This window comes from Phocoena sinus, chromosome 13 (genome assembly GCF_008692025.1).
Source record: "Phocoena sinus isolate mPhoSin1 chromosome 13, mPhoSin1.pri, whole genome shotgun sequence".
NCBI lineage: Eukaryota > Metazoa > Chordata > Mammalia > Artiodactyla > Phocoenidae > Phocoena > Phocoena sinus.
Window position 1 is genome coordinate 88784876 of NC_045775.1, and position 18867 is coordinate 88803742.

The 18867-nt window shown below is 55.7% G+C and overlaps 1 protein-coding gene across 5 annotated transcripts in view; it reads right to left on the reverse strand.

The window, feature by feature from the left end:
• The window catches only part of UXS1 (UDP-glucuronate decarboxylase 1), a 76168-nt gene extending 57518 nt beyond the window's left edge, over nucleotides 1-18650 (reverse strand). Inside the window, exons 1-4 of one of the 5 annotated variants that reach the window (XM_032652647.1) lie at nucleotides 18448-18574; nucleotides 2230-2377; nucleotides 2062-2089; nucleotides 757-805 (exon numbers count right to left, since the gene is read on the reverse strand). In XM_032652647.1, coding sequence (XP_032508538.1) covers nucleotides 757-805; nucleotides 2062-2066 — 54 coding nt within the window. In that variant the 5' untranslated portion in view covers nucleotides 2067-2089; nucleotides 2230-2377; nucleotides 18448-18574. Of the gene's footprint in view, nucleotides 1-756; nucleotides 821-2061; nucleotides 2090-2229; nucleotides 2378-18447 lie in introns of those variants that run through there. The other 4 variants (XM_032652645.1, XM_032652644.1, XM_032652648.1 and 1 more) reach the window with 4 other exon arrangements.
• Between the last annotated feature and the right edge of the window lie 217 nt (nucleotides 18651-18867).

Consider the following 18867-nt stretch of genomic DNA (forward strand, 5'->3'; position numbering starts at 1 on the left):
CAAAGTCAAAGGTGGTTCAGCCTCGTGAAAACAGGTGATCACCACCCCCACTTCTCTTCAGGTGAGAGAGAGGACCCCCGGGGGCTGCCCCCGGTGTGTCGCCTGCCATCAGCACAGCGCCTGCGTCGCAGGCCGTGTGTCCACTGCATTCGTGGGCCAGGGCCGGGGCTGCACAGCACGACCGGTATGTGCTTCCAAACCACAGCGAGCAGCTCCCAGCGCTCCCACAGCCCATATTACAACAGTCAGTCTGCACCGACACTGGACTAAAACACGAGCAATTATTTTGACCAGAAGGTGTGAAGTGGGCTAGAGCTGCCGGCTTTCGGTGAGGCAGGCCGCAGCCTCCCCTCCGCTCGTGTGCCCGCCCTGCTCTGTGTGTCCCCGGGTCCTCGCAGAGTCGGGCCGTGTTTCCTGGCGGCCCCTGCCCCCACCCCTGGTGAAGGTCCTCACTGCCGTTCCTCTAAGGAAGCCTGGAAAGGCTCCCCTGAAAAGTCACATAAGAGCTTAAATCCTTCTCGCCTGGAGGGCAGAATTTAACACACTGCACCTTTACAAATGGACAAATGCTGACACAGAGGTGCAGCCACAGCCTAACAAAGTCCTTCTTAAACGAGGGAATGATTTCCTGCGCGATGGTTTCAGAATCACAGGTCGGCATCAAGCGGCCACGATAAAGATACCAGCGCAAGCAAAGGGACTGAAGCGGACAAATTAGCAGGAAAAGGAGGGGCAAAGTTTGGAAAAGAGACTAACCTCTTCAATCCTGCTTTCAATCTTGAGTTCACCATTTTCCTGGATGGACCTGTTGAGTAGAAAACTACAAAACTGAGACCAACGGAAAGACTTTGTGACTCCCAGGTGTGTTTCTGAACAAATCACTGCAACACAGGCCAAGAACCCATCCCGGGCACCAACCCCCCAGGATGGCGGGGGAGGAGGGGGCTGGGGGTAGCCCCTCAGCGCCGTACCCCAGGCTCACCACCACCTTACGGGGCGCTTCTGTTAAACTAAGACCATCTCACTTTCACATTCCACCCAACACGGGATTGTAAATTAGAGGCAGGAAGCGTGTCTATAGGGAGTACAAGTTTCTCTGCTGGGCTTTCCTGGGATTTAATGCAAAATGGAGTTTTTCCAAGTGCAAAGACAGAGCTCCTTTAATGGGGCCTGAGCAGCCCTCCAGCCACACACAGGGGCCTCTGTCAGGAGACACACACCAGCCCCGGTGGGAGGAATTGGGTCAACACGGCCCCAGCCGCCCTGCAAACCCCACTGGACGTGAAGAGCCCGGTGGGGGCAGAGCGACCCTCCCCAGCTGCCCGCAGCTGTGCTGACTTCCCAAACCTGCTGCCACCGCAGTGCGACTGCTGCTCTTTGACGGTCACACCAAGAAATACAAAGTGGAGGGGATTTTTCTTTAAATGTAAAACTATACTCACGGCACCAAATTTGTTTTTACAATGAATGCTTATGACTTTCGCTGATTTTTTTTTTTTTTTTTTTAAGAATACTGACACAAGGATTTGACTCTTACAAGTGTCCCTCATGCTCTGCTGGGCAACACAAATAATGCTCGCTCAGGCCAGAAGGTCCCCGGGCCCTCCCTCCCCCGGGACGAACAGTGGGCTCAAGCATCCACTGGTCTGCTCCTGGGGGTGACGGCAGCCTCGGTTTCCCTAAGAGGCTTTGGAAAGGTGCCCCTGAGTGCTTTGCTCAAGCCGCCCAGAAATGCCATTTACATTTCAGGAGCCTGAAAGCTCAGGTCCACCCTCTTCTGTCTACAAGGCCAGGAAGGCCTGAGGCGGGCACCACCAAGGAGCCGCCACGGCTGCCTCGAGATTCACCGTCACATCTGAGTTGGACTTGGGTCAGCGTGATAACCAGCTGCGTCCTCCAGAACACCCCAGGAGAGAAGACGAGCTGGAAGTGTGAACACCAAGGAGCTCAGTTCCGCTTTCACATCGTCCTCAATCAGCCCATGACGTCATGGTGTATATGTAACAATGAAATGTATCCTTTCAACCCAAACATAACAGCCGAGTTATTAAAAACAATTACCTCATATTAACCAAGTTGCCCCAAATAGCTGTAAGAGAAAGAGAAAGGAGCAGTCAATATTTAAGTTCACAACATTCAAGGACTCCAACTAATACAATATTAATTTTTAACCAATATCTTAAAGTTGCCTATGAAAACTATAGCTCACGAAGACAATAAAATGCACACTTTCAAAATAATAAGTCCTGGGACTTCCCTGGCGGTCCAGCGGTTAGGACTCCGTGCTTCCACTGCAGGGGGTGCAGGTTCGATCCCTGGTCGGGGCACTAAGACCCTGCATGCTGCACGGTGCGGCCGAGAATACATACATACGTACCTACATAAATAAAATAATAAGTGCGACTAAACATAAGCGAAAAGATGACCCTATATACCCCTGACTCTGGCATAACCTCCTGGGGCCTGGAGTGCCACGGTGCAGTGCTTTGATACGCAGTACGTCCCCAGCCTTTGAGGAAGAGCCGGTCACGGGAATCAAAGACCTGCAAGAATCAGAGATCCCAGGGCTCAGTCCAGCCCCTCCCCTCCAACGTCGATGAGACAGAGACTCAGAAGTAGAGGACGGCCTGACCCTGTGGCCGTCCTCTCTCTCAGCCCTCACCCAGCTCCCCTACATCACAGCCTCGTCTGCTGGGCCACCTCCCTGACGGCAGACAGCTGAGTAACCGCGTCTAAACCAGTCCGGCTGCCGCAGTGGATTTTACCAGGGGTGACTTTACAGACACACTAGACCACGACACGCACTTGAAGTTACTGACCAGAGGGTACCTCACAGAGAGACGCCCACAGAGAACGGTGTCGCTAAGGCTCTCTCCACATGCCAACACGGACCCCACGTGACCACTCCCCCAGTGACGCGCACCTCCCGAGGCCAGGAGCGTTCAGGTGCTGCCAGATGCTGGGGAACGCAGGGAGCAAACACACACACACCCTGGAGTCTGGGGCTGGCAATCCTGTGAGCTTGGGAAGGCCCTGAGGTGAGGGGCGACACTAGGCATGTTCTCACTGCATCTGCCGATACCCAGCAGGGGGGCTAATAAACGTTCACTGCAGAGTTCTCAGTGTCCAAAATCATGCTCCTTGCAAGAGATCCCCATTGTGAACAAGGGGCATGATGAAACCACAAAAGCAGAGCCCTCTTCGAATACAAGAAGAAACTATGATCGAAAAGATAAGCAATAAATAAGTAGAAAGTGGCAAGTAAGCAAGAAATGGGAGAAATTAAAATGAAGCTGTACTATATGCATTACTCATTATAAAACAAAGGATGTTTATGCCTTTGGACCATGTGATCCTACTTTTGAGGATTATCCTCAGGAAATAAGTATACACACAAAAAAGCGGCCTTCCCAAGTCACAGCTTTATTTATAATTAAGAAAAAGAGTAAACCAAAATACATTACAATTGGGGAACTATTATATAAATTATGATATAGCCATTCACGTGACGAAATCATAAAGTCATTAAATATGACTAACAATTATCAAAAAAGATAAGCGATAACAGGTGCTGGTGAGGGTGCGGAGAAAAGGGAACCCTGGTTCACTCACTGTTGGTGGGAATGTAAACTGGTGCAGCCGCTACGGAAAACGGTGCAGAGGTTCCTCAAAAAATTAAAAACAGAACCACCACCCGATCCAGCAATTCCACTCCAGGCTATTTATCCAAAGGCAATGAGAACACTAATTCCGAAGGATACGTGTACCTCTATGTTCCCTGCGGCACTATTCACAACAGCCAGGATACGCACGTCAGGTGAGTATCCACTGACGGATGAATGGGTAAAGAAGATATGGTGTATATACACAATGGAATATGATTCAGCCACAAAAAGATGGAGATCCTGCCATGTGCGGCAACACTGCTGGATCCTCAAGGCATTACACCAAGTGAAATGTCAGAGAAAGACAAATACCGTAGGATCTCACTTACATGTAGAATCTAAAAACAAACAACAAAAATCCAAGCTCACAGGTACAAAGAACAGATCAGCGGTTGCCAGACGTGGGAGATGGGAGGTGAGGGATGGGTGGTGTGAAATGGGGTTAAAATAAGTCCTGGGGATGTTGTGTACAGCATGTGTCTGTAGTTAACAACACTGTCCTAAGTATTTGAAGGAAGCTGCTAAGACAGTGAGTCTTCCAGGATCTCATCACACGCACACAAATCTGTAACTGTGGGGTTTCCCTGGTGGCGCAGTGGTTGAGAGTCCACCTGCCGATGCAGGGGACACGGGTTCGTGCCCCGGTCCGGGAAGATCCCACATGCCGCGAAGCGGCTGCGCCCGTGAGCCATGGCCACTGAGCCTGCGCATCCGGAGCCTGTGCTCCGCAACGGGAGAAGCCACAACAGTGAGAGGCCCACGTACCGCAAAAAAAAAAAAAAAAAAAAAAAAAAAATCTGTAACTGTGTGGTGACGGATGTTAAGTAAACTTATGGTGATCATTTCCCAACACACACGCACATTGAATCATCACATGTACACCTGAAACTAATAAAACGTTATATATCAATTACATCTCAATAAAAATATGGCAACGAAACCATGCTGCAACCTGATAATGCAGGTGTGACGGCCCCAGACAAGAAAATATATCTGCTACTGAAAATTACACAGAAAAAAAGAAGACTGTCTGAAGACGCCAAAATACTGAGTTCATGTGCTGACGTGACTATTTTCTCCTTGTATCTATGTGCTTACCTTGCTTTGTAAAAAGGAGGGAAAAGGTTCTTGAGCCCCTGCTAAGCTGCATGCCCCCTGTCCCCGGTCTCTATCTGGGTCACTGCTCACCTGGGATGCCAGGTGCCCGTGAACCAGGAGGTGCAGACCCTGCGACACTTGTCCTCACTGTGGACCCGAAATGAGTACCTTGTCTCATTCTGGCTTTAGGATTAGCTCCTCATCAAAACAGCCCGGAAGCGTCCCCTTCTCTCTGTGCCAGGGAACTAACTGCGCCTGAGATGACCCGGGCCCTAAGGTGCCTTCCGAGTGGTGACAGCCTTTTGACCCTCTTCCCAAATCATCCCACGGTTATTAGTTTATTCCGTTTTCTCCTTCTCAACCTCTTCCTGAATCTCTTTAAAATGTCTATTTTGGAGACATTTCTCGGTCCTCCTGCGGTCACCTAGACCACCTGAGAGCAGGTAAGGCTGCCCTCCCTTCCGGGAAGTAGACACACGGTCTCCCGAGTCATCCCCCCGGCCCCAGCAGGGCTCTGCTTCATCGTCTCCCTCGGGAAGCGCGGGCGGCCCGGGATCTGCCGGGGAAGACGCGCACCTCAGGAGCTTCGCCGCCCTTTACAGACGGATAATGCGGACCGTGGGCGGGAAACGCCCCTTCACGGCACCCGGACACGCGCCCTCCTCCCCAGCTGCTCTTCCCCGCCCACCCCAGGGCTTCGTGACCCACCCCCCCACCATCGGACCCCCTTGCAGCCCCTGCTCCCACAGGACTCCGCACCTCCTCACCCCTTCAGCTGCCTTTACAGGGGTCTCCGGGCACCTCGCCGGGGCACTCCATTCTCGGGACGGCGCCCCGCCCCTGCAGGGTATGCTGCGGCCCCCCGTGTGGCCATGTGACCACGGCACACCTCTCTTTAACTGGCGGCTTAGGGTGGGTCCCCCTGCAAGAGCAGGAGTGTCCTTATTCACACCCAAAACACCAAGCACGGGCAGGCCAGGCACCGAAACCAGCCAAACGGCGGTCAGGGAACGTTCTTCCTTTCTCACAAACATCACTTGCTTGGTCCTTTTTATCTTCAGAAGCAGAGCCACCTTCTGGGCTCAGCGGGAGATGGATGCCCTGGGAGGAGAAGGGCAACAGAGGTCCCTGGGGAGGGAAGACGAGGCTGCAGGTCAGGGTGGGCCTCAGGGGCTGTGTTCCTGACAAGCTCCCCCGAGGATTCTGCCCATGAGCTGAATGCGGGCACCACTGCTTCCCCTCAGGTAGCTGGGCCCTGGTTAGCAGGTGACCAGCAACACTTGGTGTGGCGAAGGCAGCAGGGTTTCAGCACCAGAGGAAGCAGGGGTGTGAGGGGCAGACGGGCAGGGGGGAAGCGAGCTGAAAGCAGAGGACAGGGTGTCAGGATGGGCCGGGAGGTCAGGGCGGGTGTGACACAGGTTTGTCACAGGCTAAGAGCTGGGGGGCGGCTGCGGGAGGGATAACGGCTGGGACAAACGCACTCTTGCCTCCCTCTCCATCCCACAGTGACGGGGAGAGGTGTCTAATGGCGGGCAGGAACAGACCCTGAACAGACCCGGCCTGGGTCTCAGGACAAGGAGGCGCAGGGACTCGGTGGCGCTGGAGTGACCCCAGGGCCCTTGCAGGGGCCTTCCGAGCTCACCGTTTCCAAGCCCAAGGTCACTCCCACGTCACAGCTGAAGACCAGAGCCAAGAGGAGCACCTGTGCCTTGTCAGGTCGCCCCACAGCCGTGTGACAGGGCCACGCGGGGGCCTCCTTCCCAGGCCTGCACAGCCCGTCTAGGGCCCGGCCTCATCCCCACCCACTCCCACGGAGACAGGCGCCTTGTTTTCCCCAAACGGCTGCTGAGCTCATTCCCCCCAGACGCCCGTGGGACACGTGATCAGACCCAAACTGAGCACGGAGACCTCGTGAAATCCTCAAGGCCACGCAGCCCACTGACCGAGAAAGAGGCTCCACCTGCACAGGTAAGAACCGCTTCCTCCAGAGGCGGATTCACAATGGAGACCCGGACCGCCCAGGCTCCTGGGCTCACCCGAACCACGCACCGTCTGTGGAGAAAGCTCCAGGACGCCGCAGTGCGGGCGCCTTCCCCCGGCCGCCCCTGCTCCTCTCGGGTCCCGAGACAGGGCTCAGCAGAGGCCAGGCCCAGCCCGTCTGCTGCACTCCGCAGCGTCAGCGAGATGTTCAGAGAGCGAGACCCTCCCTCGTGCCACAGGTGACACATCCCATCAGAGGAGGGGTCCTGGCCCTGCCCGCAGTCTGGGCAGCCGGTCAGAACCAGCGTGCACGTGGGCCTCAGTTGCTGAAACACCGGATCCTGCAGCCCAGGGCCAGCCGGCAGGACCGCAACCACCCGAGGGCAGACAGGTCACCCACGGGGGCTCCAACAACCACGCCGGCTGAGCTGTCCTCAGGGGCAGACTTGCCAGCCGAGTCTCCGGGAAGGGGACCCTCCAGCCCCGCTGTGTGAGTCCCAACCGTCAGGCTAGATGCCACCAGAGAACAGACTCTGCTTTTCAAATTCCCAGCCCACAGACCCATGAGGGTGGTGAAACAGCCGCTGCTCTGTGCCAGCAAGTCCTGAAGGGGTCGGTCACGCAGCGAAACAACCAGAACCAGAGCACAGGCAGGTGCTTTAATCTCCCATCGACCCAGGATCCGGGCAAAGTTCCTCCCGCCTGGGCAGAAAGGGTGGCTGAGGTCCCAGGGGCCCCCATCCCTACCACGCAGGCTGCCTGCCTTGTGTGATCACGGCATCAAACGCGCCCAGGAAAGAGGAGCCCTGCTCACCTCCCACGAACCCTCACAACTCCGGCCCCCGAGGAACAGATATAGACCCTGCGGTGGCTCAGCTGAAGGCCTTCAAAGCAGACAAGGACACGCATCCTAAACCCATCAGAGGGTTCACATCACAAGATACTATTCTGTCTAAAATTCTCTAGATAAGGCAGGGGGCTGTCAGAGGAGGGAGCTTCCCCGCCTCCAGGTCTCCCTAAAATCAGGTGGCTAAGGCAGCATCACACACGAAGGGCAGCAGCCACGGAATGGGGAGCCCTCCTGCCCCCCGACCCGAGGGGAGCTGGCCTGGAACCCTGCCCCACGGCCCCCCCGACCCGAGGAGAGCTGGCCCGGAACCCTGCCCCACCGGCCGGACCTGCGTTCATGCCAGCGTTACACAGAATGGAAGCTGCCCAGATGAGGCGGTCTGGGGAGCCCTGGCAGGCTGGCGACTGGCGTCCTTCCCAGGCCACGCGCAGAGGCCCTGCGCCAGCCCTGCTTCCCCCCCGAGACACCTCCTCCAGGACGGCCTCCAGGACGAGCCCCAGCACAAGCCCTCCAGCTCCCCACCCCACAGCCTCCAGAGTCCCAGGTGGCGGGTCCCAAAATTCGGCACAGAACCCCTTTAAGTGACTCACACCTCCCCAGAGACTTTCCTAAGAAAGCTGCCCCAACATTTCCATGGGAAAAATTTTTGCCCCAAAGTGGTTAAAAACGCAAGAAACTGTGGGCATTGTAGATAACATCGGTCCCTTTAGAAAGTCTTTACATGTAAAAATGTCACTTATTAACTGAGATGAGACTTAGTAGAATCCATTTCTGCTTGTTCACACTAGACACATGTTTAAAACTTCATGCAGGTGTATTTACGCATGAGACAGTCTGAGAAACACGAGGAAGGCCTTTCTAGGCTCTGGTATCACTGCAATTTCCACAGCCCGCAGGGAGAAAGTCTGAAATAAGTGCCCTAAGGTCTGCAGGGGAGCCGAAGTGTTAGGTCCATCCAGATAGGGCAGCACCACACTTGCAAAGTGCAGGATGACCCATGAGATCCCCGAGCCGGTCAGGCAGTAGAGACCCCAAACTCAACTGTCATCTCGAGGACTCCCGCTGTTGGAGGAGCCTGGAGAGGGGACAGCCCCCGGCCCCCGGGACCCTCGACGTAGACAGGGCAGAGGCTCATTTGGACCAGAGCTACACAGCGTTTCCCCGAAAGCCCGTCGGAAATGCAGATTCTCAGGCCCCGGCAGGGCTCCCCAATCAGAAACTCGGGGGTGGGGAGCCACCGGGGTTTAACAAGTGCTCCGGCCGATCTCCCCGCAAGCTGAGAGCCCACCTCTGTTCCCCTCCCTGCTCAAGGCCTCCGAAGGCTCCCCGTTCTAAGACAACCATTAAACAACTTCTTTACAAAACAGCAACAGACTCTCAGACATACAGAATAAACTTAGTTACCAAAGGGGGAAGGGGGGGAGGGATAAATTAGGAGCTTGGGATGAACATATACACACTACTGTATACAAAATCGGTAACCAACAAGGACCTACCACATAGCACAGGGGACTATATTCGATACCTTGTAATAACCTACAATGGAAAAGAATCTTTAAAGGATACATGTATACGTATAACTGAATCACTCTGCTGTACACCTGAAACTAACACAATACTGTAAATCAACTGTACACCAATATAAAATAAAAATTAAACTAAACTAAAAACCAAACCGATGTCACAAGAGCCCGGCCGCCTCTCCCTCTGTGATGGGCACAGCTCTGGGCGCCCCTCCCCCCAGGTGGCCGGCAGACCCTCGCGCTCCTGCCCCAGCGAGTCCCTCGAGCCCACGGCCCCGGTCCGGCCCCCTCGTCAGGCTCCGGCCAGTGCAGGAGCCGCGCAGCTGCGCTTCCGTGTCCGCCCTCCCACGTGGCACTCCCGCCTTCTCTCCAGGTGACTCGTCCCCGTCGTGCCCCTGCTCCGGATTCCAAGTCTCCACATCGCTCCCATCGCCCACTCGGGTGATCGCGCCCCACGCGTATTACACGTACTGTATTATGTTCTTCCCACACGGACAAAGGCAGGAAACGGAAGACGATGAAGGGAGACGTGTATGCACACAGGGAAGTTCCAGCGTGCGGGGTTCTGCGGGGTGCCCCCCTCAAAGCCAGCCCCACGGGACACCCCGCCCGCCCCCCGCCCCCCAGGGCTCCGTCTCCGCAGCAGGGCTCCCCCCGCCCCACCAGGCTCACACCTGCCAGCCCACGCCCGGCAGGCAGGAGCCCAGGGAGGGTGCAGAGCTGCGAGCGACACCCGCCACAGGCCCGGGGGGCAACACAGGCGGCGCTTGGCCCCGAGTCTGAACATCTGGGGCAGGTGGATCACATCCTGGCTCCTCAGCTGCACGGCTCTCCTCCAACAGCAGCTCCTCTCGCTGAAGGGTTCCCACCCGGGCAGATCTCCAGCCCTGCCTCCTGGCCCCGAGGGCCCCCAGTCCCTGCACCTGTCACCTCCGCCCTGGGCTCCGGGGTCCAACCCCGTGCACCTCTCCACCCGCTGACCCCCGGGCCTCCAGGGCACCGCGCCCCTCACAGCCCAGGCCTCACCTCCCTCCAAACACCTGGACCACGATCTTAAGAACCACATGGGGAAACGGAAAAATCGTCCTAAGATGTTTCCACCCCCAGAACACAGCTGACCCCAGGGTGCGGGGTTTCCACACCACCAACCAGCGCTCTGGCCCCCTGGACGCCAACGAGCTGCCCTGAGCGCAGACCCCGCAGGTGAGGGCTCAGGCCCACAGGACGGCACACTTCACCACCACCAGGCCCGGGGCCACCTGTGCTTCTCACAACCAACTGGCTGCAAGTCAGGGCTCCACGACCCCCTCTCCTTGGGTTTGATGATTTGCTAGAAAGACTCACAGGACTCAGAGGGACAGTCTCCTTATGACAGCCAGTTTATCGGGAAGGACGCAGCTCAGGAACAGACGAATGGATACTCTCGGAGGGACCAGAGCCTCCACGGCCTCTCTGGGCAGCACCCTCCCAGCTCCTCACCCACCGAGGAGCACGCCACACCTCACTGTTGACGACTTTTTACAAAGCTTCCGGAGGTCGCGGGGTGAGGCTGACAGTGACCTGCCCCGTTCCAGGCCAATCTAGGGCCCACCCTGAGTCACCCCCAAGCAAAAACTCAGGGTGGGGGCTTCCCTGGTGGTGCAGTGGTTGAGAGTCCGCCTGCCGATGCAGGGGACACGGGTTCGTGCCCTGGTCCGGGAAGATCCCACATGCCGTGGAGCGGCTAAGCCCGTGAGCCATGGCGGCTGAGCCTGCGCGTCCGGAGCCTGTGCTCCGCAACGGGAGAGGCCACAACAGGGAGAGGCCCACGTACCGCAAAAAAAAAAAAAAAAACTCAGGGTGATCAAAAGGGGCATCTTAGGAACAATAGAAGACACCCCTACGGCTCAGGAAACCCCAAGGGTTTTAGGAGCTCTGCGCCAGGAACAGGGACCAAGACCACAGGTATCTTCCTCGGAACCACTCGAGGCACAAGAAAACAGCTGCAGCTTACCTCACAAAGGACAATTAACACCCCCAATGTGTTAAGAGCTCTTAAAAATGAGGGGAAAGATGACCACAAACTCAACAGAAAAACGGGCAAAAGCTGAACAGTCCTCGGAGAAAGATACATTAGCATCCTTTAACCCTTGGAAAGATGCTTGACGTCACTCCTAGGAAGAGGATACACACTGAAGCAGGAGACACCACTTCTGCCTGGTGAGCTGTCCACAAGCTCTGACGGGGGTGTTCCGGGGCATGGCTCGGGGGACCACACGCACAAGCTTACTCGCTGCAGCAGTGTTTCCAAGAGCAGAGTGTCTGAAACAAGGAAAACGCCTTGCTCAGGAGCCTGGCCACGGAGAATGCAGGGCACACACACAGGAGAGATACACAGAGCAAAGGTGAGCTCCACACGCCGATACCAGAGCCTTCCAGGGAATACTGTGCAGGAAAGGAAAAGGGGGCGAACCGTCCATGTGATTCGCTACCTTCTGGTAACGATGAGTAGCAGGTGTGTATATACACACAGCCTAATGCCTGGATTTGCAGAAAGAAACCAACGATGCATAAAAGGGACTAATGACAGTGAGAAGAGGGTGGAGGCCAGGGATTGCAGCAAGACACGTCTGCACATAGCTTTTTATTCAGTTTGACTTCTGAACCATGGAAATGGCTTACACACTTTAACAATCAGAAAGAAAAGAGAAATCCTAAAATAAACGGAGCACAAACAGAAAAATAAACCTGACTTGTATCAGGCATAGAAAAACATGTTTCATGGAGCTTTTCAACACAATAACTGTACACCCTGAGTGAGATAGATTCTAAGGACAAAAAGAACTACAGAGAAATTCTGAATTTTCTTAAGCTTGTCGTTGGTACTGGTAACGAGGCAATGATTCTGAAACCGGTATGGCTGGTAGTACAGAGCAAATGAGTTTTTCCTGATGTCAGAAACAAGATTTTCATAGTGGGAGGGAGGAAATAGCAATATGGGAAGTGGGCGGGGGAGGAAGAACCCCGTTATGATTTAAACTGGGGGCATCGGCATAAACTCACAACTGGAAAAAATTCGCCCCTGTCCTGGCTCTGTCCACTGCGAAAGCTGGAAGCAAGGACACCTCGGTGAGTGCTCAGACCCTGAGTTCTAATCCATACTCTCCACCGAGAGGAAGCAGGGCTCCTTGTAGAAATGGCTGATTCCAGGTTTGGGGCACAGAAAACACAAGATGAGCCTGGAGCATCTGGAGATCAAGGAAGTGCTCAAAGATAGAACCTCTAGTCCATAGTGACTTTAAAAAAAAAAGAGGGGCATAAATTGATGGTGGTCCTCAAAATATGTTCACATCCTAATTCCGAGAACCTGGGAATCTGACCTTACTTGGAAAAAGGGTCTTAGCAGGTGTAATCCAGGATCTTGAGACCAAAAGACCACCTTAGATTATCCAGCTGAGCCCTCGAACCCGTGACCAGTGATCTTATAAGAGACGGAGGGACCTGACAGACAGCAGGGAAGGGGCCACGGGACCAGCACCAGGAATGAAGCACCTGCAGCCTGAAGGCGCCCTCAGGGGACCACGGCGGCCCTGCCGACACCTCGACTTCTGACTCCGGCCCCCAGAATCGTGGGAGAATCAATTTCCCTTGTTTTAAAGCCGCCTAGTTCTTAGCAATTTATTACAGCAGCCCCCAGAAAGCTAACAGAGAGAAAGACAGACAGGGAAGGAGGGAGGGAGGGAGGGAGGGAGGGAGGGAGGGAGGGAGGGAAGGAGGGAGGGAAGGAGGGAGGGAAGGAGGGAGGGAAGGAGGGAGGGAAGGAGGGAGGGAAGGAGGGAGGGAAGGAGGGAGGGAAGGAGGGAGGGAAGGAGGGAGGGAAGGAGGAGGCCTCGGTCCCTCTGTCCAGAAGAACGCCAGTTAATAAACAGAGGAGGATTTACAGAATTAGGAAGTTGCCGCTTTTGTGATCCCCAATATAAAACTGATCCAGGCGAGGACTGGCAATGGATGCTGAGCGCGCTGGCTTGCAAGTCTCCGAGATCCCCTGGCTGGGTCCTGGGAACACGGATCCTGGCAATCAAGTGGCCAGCAGCCAGCCCCTCCCGGCATCAAACTCAGCACTGATAGTGGACAAGCCTGATGTGATGCAAATCGACCAGCGTTATCATAAAAATATTTACCTGAATTTAATCCTGAGGAAACAGTCAGGTAAGTCCAGAAGGTTGGACGTTTCTAAAGGACAACCAGCCTGTGCTTTTAAAAGGTAAATGTCATGAAAAAACAAGTTAGAGGCATAACAGCGATGTGTAAACCCTGACGGGATCCTAGATTAAAAAAAAAAAAAAGCAGAAAAGGCTATAAGGACATTTATGGTACCACGGGGGCAGGCGGAGGGAATTCAAATATGGACTGCATATCAGATACTATTTATTGTTAATTTTTAGACTATGATAATGGTGATCAGATTACATAGAAAATGCAGATCTTAGGAGACACGTGTTGAAGTATTTAAACATGAAGTATTACTATGTCTACAACTCTCAAATATTTCAACAAAGAAATATATGTAAAAAATGAAAAGAATGAGCAAATGTGGGGGAAAAAAGAACTGGCATATGTAGGCCGAGGGTTATTTAGGTGCTTGAATTATTTTTTCAATACAATAGAAATCAGGTGTGGAAATTCTTACAGTAGATGTCGAGGGTCAAAACAATTTCCAGGATGCCCCTCCTGGCCACCAAGAAGGTGGGGGGAGATTCTAGGCTATTTCTGGGCCTGGGGGGACCCTGGGAACTTGCGGTAACAAGCATAGTGACCCCTGGGCTCATGGGAATCTGGAAGCACCACTTAAACAAGTTCACCTGTTTTCCCCTTTTTTCCCCCCCTTTCCCCCCAGGAGTCCACTGGCATCACCAGCACCTGTCTGCTTAGTGACTTAACGATCGCCAATTATGCAGGGCTAATCAGACCAAGGGGAAAACTACTCTCACAGAAGTCCCAGCTCAGAGAAGCTTGATGTCTGTTATCACACGTGCAGAGCTAACACATGTAAAACATGCTTGCATGTGGTTTTCAGGGGTGATTTAGCATCTTTTTGGTGGAATAACAGGGACAGGATAGGAAAGCACCACAAATACGGTGTCCTCCCAACAAAACCCAGGACACACCTAAACCTAGGTGAGCGCTGTTACTGTCACAACTCGCGTTTTCCAGAGCTGAAGGAGTGCCTCTGAAATGGCAGAAAGCAAGCTTCACCTTTGTTCTGCTGTTTCGGGTATAAACCAAGGTGCACAGGGGGATGGGGACAAGCGCTTTCGGGAGGGGAAGAATGAAGGGGGCAGAGGAACCAAGAGACGGGGAGCGGGGGCGGGTCGCGTGGAGGAGGCTGGAGAAGGGCCCTGCCCGCTGCACCCTGCCGGCTCCAGCCCCGCCCGGTCAGTCTCTGCATAGGGGAGGGCAGAGGGTCTGCGGCACGGGGCCCCGTCAGCCGGGGGACGATCAGGGTACGACTCAGCCCCGCATCCCTGCCCCGGGTCCGGGGGATGCCCGGGAGAGCCGGCACCGCCGTCCGGAGGATGCTGAACGCTCCACCAACCAGTGAGGCAGCCGGGGGGGCCCCCCACCCACCCAGGACCGATCGTGCAAACAGAGCAGACGGCCCAGCGTCCCGGGAAAGCCTCCAAGGAGAAAGGAAGCCACCGGGGTAAGAGACTCTCCAGGGGAAGAAAAGTGAGCAAACGACCACCGTGCAGAGGAGACCCTGACACAAAGACCACACTCTGTGGTTTTTTAAATTCGGGGAGAAAGAGAACGCTTCTAAATAAAAAATAGTAGCAAACATAAATGTTCTCAATCACTAGAAGAGTTAGACGACAAGGTTTCCAAAAAGTAGGACCAAAGTCTAAAGTGACAGAAGAGACGAAAGGAAGAGGAGCAGACCAGGCCACCGCACCCCCGCAGGGTACCGCTCCAAAGGACAGTTCGGAAGGTTCCCAGAACGGCAGAGCGAGGCTCCTGGGCGGCCAGGCCTGGAAGCACCCGGCACATGCGCACGCGTCACCAGACGGGTGCGCATCCCTGGGCGGGCGGGCACGCAGGTGCCCCTGACCCCGCTGCGGCACGGAGGCCTCACTCTGGGAGGGGGCTCCACATGCCGAACACAGAGCTCCTGAAGGAGGCCAGTTATCAACCGCACGTCCACAAATGCACACTCGGGGCACACCCGAGTACGGAGGGGCCGAGCCGAGGTGTGCCGTGGAGGACGGCGCCAGGGGCAGGAAGAGGGCAGGGCCTGGGATCTCCCGGGAGAAACCAAGTCACAGAGAGACAGGAGCTGGCTTGAGCCTCGGCACCAGGACCCAGAAGGGATGGAGCCTCACCACCCACCTGCCAATTAAATGTGAAGACAGAGAAGACACGGCCAACACCTGCCAATGCTCCTCCCGTGACCTCCAGCTGAAATGAGGCAGTGGCCATCAGGGGACAGGATCTCCAGGCCAACGGGGCTGAGGCCAGGGGCACGAGGTCCGAAGGCCCCTCCTCAGGGAGCTTGGGAGGCTGCCCAGCGTCTTGGGGGAGAAAGAAATGAGCGACAAAGCTTGCAGTCCAACAGTATAGGGCCTGGAGAGTGGAGTCATTAGCTCCGGGAAAAAGAAAAGGTGAGTTCATGGGGCTCAGGTGAACAACATTTAGTCATACGCATAAACACTAAGTGCTGAGCTACTTAAAATCACACCGCATCTGCGTGGGTTGGTGGGGGAAAGGAGAATAAACAGTCTCCTAAAGGAGAAAGCCACTAGGTGGTATCTAGATTCTACGGCACAAGGACAAACACCAAAATCATCGGCTCAAAGAAATGAAGTGCTTGCCTCCGGGTAGAGGAAAACAGTTCCTGGGGACACCAACAAACCCGGCAAAGCCTATTTGACTTTTAAACTCTAGCCTATCAAAAACACTAAAGGTAATTCCAGCTGAGTCTCTGCCTAGGGATCTACCTAGCAGGTTGGCATGACTTTCAGACCTCTGAGCTCTTCCGAGGAGCTAACAGCACTGATGTAAGTGCTACAAGGGCTGAAATCCCCGTTACCGAGAAGAAAACACGCATGGAGAAGAACCTCAGTGCAGTGCAAGCTGGTCCGCGCTCAGCCCCTGGGCCTGGACTGAAGAATTATGTGCTAGCAAGGAGGCTGGCCCCGCATGGGCACAAGAGCGTTTCCAGAAGGCGCTGTGTGTCATCCGGGAGCAGGGCGTTTTCTCAAACAAAAGGGAAAGATTACTAACAAGGAGAGCAGAGACTAGACGTCACGGGCATCATGCCTCACGGACACCTTCAATGTCCTCGGACGCTGTCAGTCGGGAGCCACGGGACTTACCAACCCTGCTTGTTACCAGCACTGCCTCCACCCTAGTCTAAAACCTCAAAGCTAAATTCACCCGCATCGGGAGCTGGCACGAGGCCTCCACCAGGCCTGCCTGCTCCAACCCGCCTGCCAGGGCAGCCTCATAGCTGCTTCGTGTCCATACTCCAGCCACACCGCAGTTCTCCACATTCTGAGGACACGCCCTGCTCTTGGCTGCCACAGGACCTCTGCACATGCTACTCCTTGGGAACCCACCCCCACCCTCAGCCTGCCTAGTCACTCCTACACACACTTCACTTACCAGCACAAGCCCCTGTGCATTCCCTCCCTTCCTTCCTACCTGTTTGTAATTTAACCCTCATTTGGGTGAGCATCTAATTCGTGGCCAACTCAACTCACCTGCTTAGGCCACAGGTTCTAAAGTGGGGTCCCCAGACCACACCAACAGCATCTGAGGTGAAGCTATTAGAAATACAAATGGCTGGGCCACACCCCAGACCTACTGAATAAGAAACTTGAGGGGGGAGGCGGCAACCTGTGTTCTGAAAACCCTCCAGGTGATTCTGACAGAGCAGTTTGAGAAACACCGCCCAGGTGTTTCACACTCCTTGGGGGTCCCCTGGGACTAAGCAGAGAGACAAGCAGCAATAAGGGCTGGAGAGACAAAGGTAAGGGCTCAGGAGGATTTCCTGGTCTACAGAACTGTGAATGACATCCCACAACCCCCTACCTTCAGAAGACCCAAAATCCACAGGGAGCTTGCTGCACACCTGGGTTCTAGCCCCAGCTCCCCGGCAAGCCGGGCTCTGGTCTTGGTCTCCATAGGTTATCATCTGTGTGGTCATCAGTAAATCTGGCCTGATTTCTCTTAGCCTTAACAGACTCACCTCTAGAATGGGAATAACGATAGTACCCATTCCCTAGGATCGCCGACATAGTCACAGGAGACAATGCAACAGGCTCACGCACCTATGGGGAAGCTCGCAGCCAATTTAGATATAATTATAGTCCTAACAACAGACAGCTTCAAGCGGTCTTTCCCCTGGGTTCTCGGCTGTCTCACTCAAGACTAACACACGCTTCAGACTAGCTCTTCCTCCTTCGAAAACTACTCCCAACTAACTGGCCCCAGCTGGGCTGCAGCAGACAGGCTGGGTCTCAGTCACCCGCATCTTCCTGGAGCTCAACTGAAATCACTTTGCCGAGCCTCCCTCACCTCGGGAGTCAGATCTTGGTAACGCAACCGGCGAGCAGGTGTTTCGTTTCAGCGTATATCACTCTCATGGCTAGGATTCAAACGAACTCACCTGGTCCAATTTTGGTACTTGGGGAAGTATTAATAACAGCAATGAAAATACATTCCCATCGAATATTTCTTTTTTAAGGGACAGCTTCTGCCTCTAAGAAACCACAGGGTCTACCCTCTGCCTGAAAAGCGTCCCTGCTGCCCTAGGTCCGGCAGCCGCGGTGAGCGATGACGGGAGAACCACACAAGCTGAAGCGGCGCCGGGATCCCCAGCGCTGCGCCTCCGTGCTGGGCCGACCGGCACCCGCACCCTCCTTTCCTGGGCGAAGAGACCCCTGGGCATCCGAACACCTAGGCGCCAGGACCCCGGGCGCGGACACCTGGGCGGGGGCACCCCCGGGCGTCCAGAAACCTGGGCGCCAAGACCCTGGGCGCGGGTACCCCCGGGCGTCGGACCCCTGAGCCCGGCCGCGGGCCGGCGGGGTCCGGCGACACTGGGCTCCCCCGCAGCCAAACGCGGAGTAATTTTCCTAAGAGCAGGCAGCCGGCGCGGGGGCTCTGCCAGGCGACAGCACTCGCACCCCCTAGTCCAGCCCGGCGACGCGGCACGCTCGGGAACCGCTGCCCGCAGCCCCGCGTGCGGCGGGGAAGCCGGGCCGAGGGTCCGCGCCTCCCGTCCGGCCGAGCGGAAGGGAGAGAGGGAGAAAGCAGGCCGCGGGCGGGAAGGAACAGCCGGCGCACTCACAGGCCACGTAGGCGAGCAGCGCGATGCCCAGCAGCAGCTTCATCCTCCTGCGGCTGACGGCGGACGCGAGGCGCAGGAGCGCCTGGCTCAGCATCCCGGGCCGCGCGCTGCGGCCGCTGGGCTACTCGAGCGGCTGAGGCGGGGGCGGCCCGAAGGCCCCGCCCCGCGCCCGCTTCCTGCCGGCGGGGCCCGCGCGCATGCGCCACGCTCGCCACGCCCCGCCCCGCAGGCGCAGTGCGGCGGCCCCGGCGGGCGGCGAGTGCGCGTGCGCGGTCCCAAGCGCTACTCGTGGGCCGCGGTGGGCGGTGTGCTCCAGACCCCTATCCGAGCGCTCGGGGCGGACTCGGGGATGGGCAGGTGTTTGGAGTTCTTTACCGCTTCCCTCTGAAAGCTGATGTTCCCTCGGCTTCTGTAGCCGGA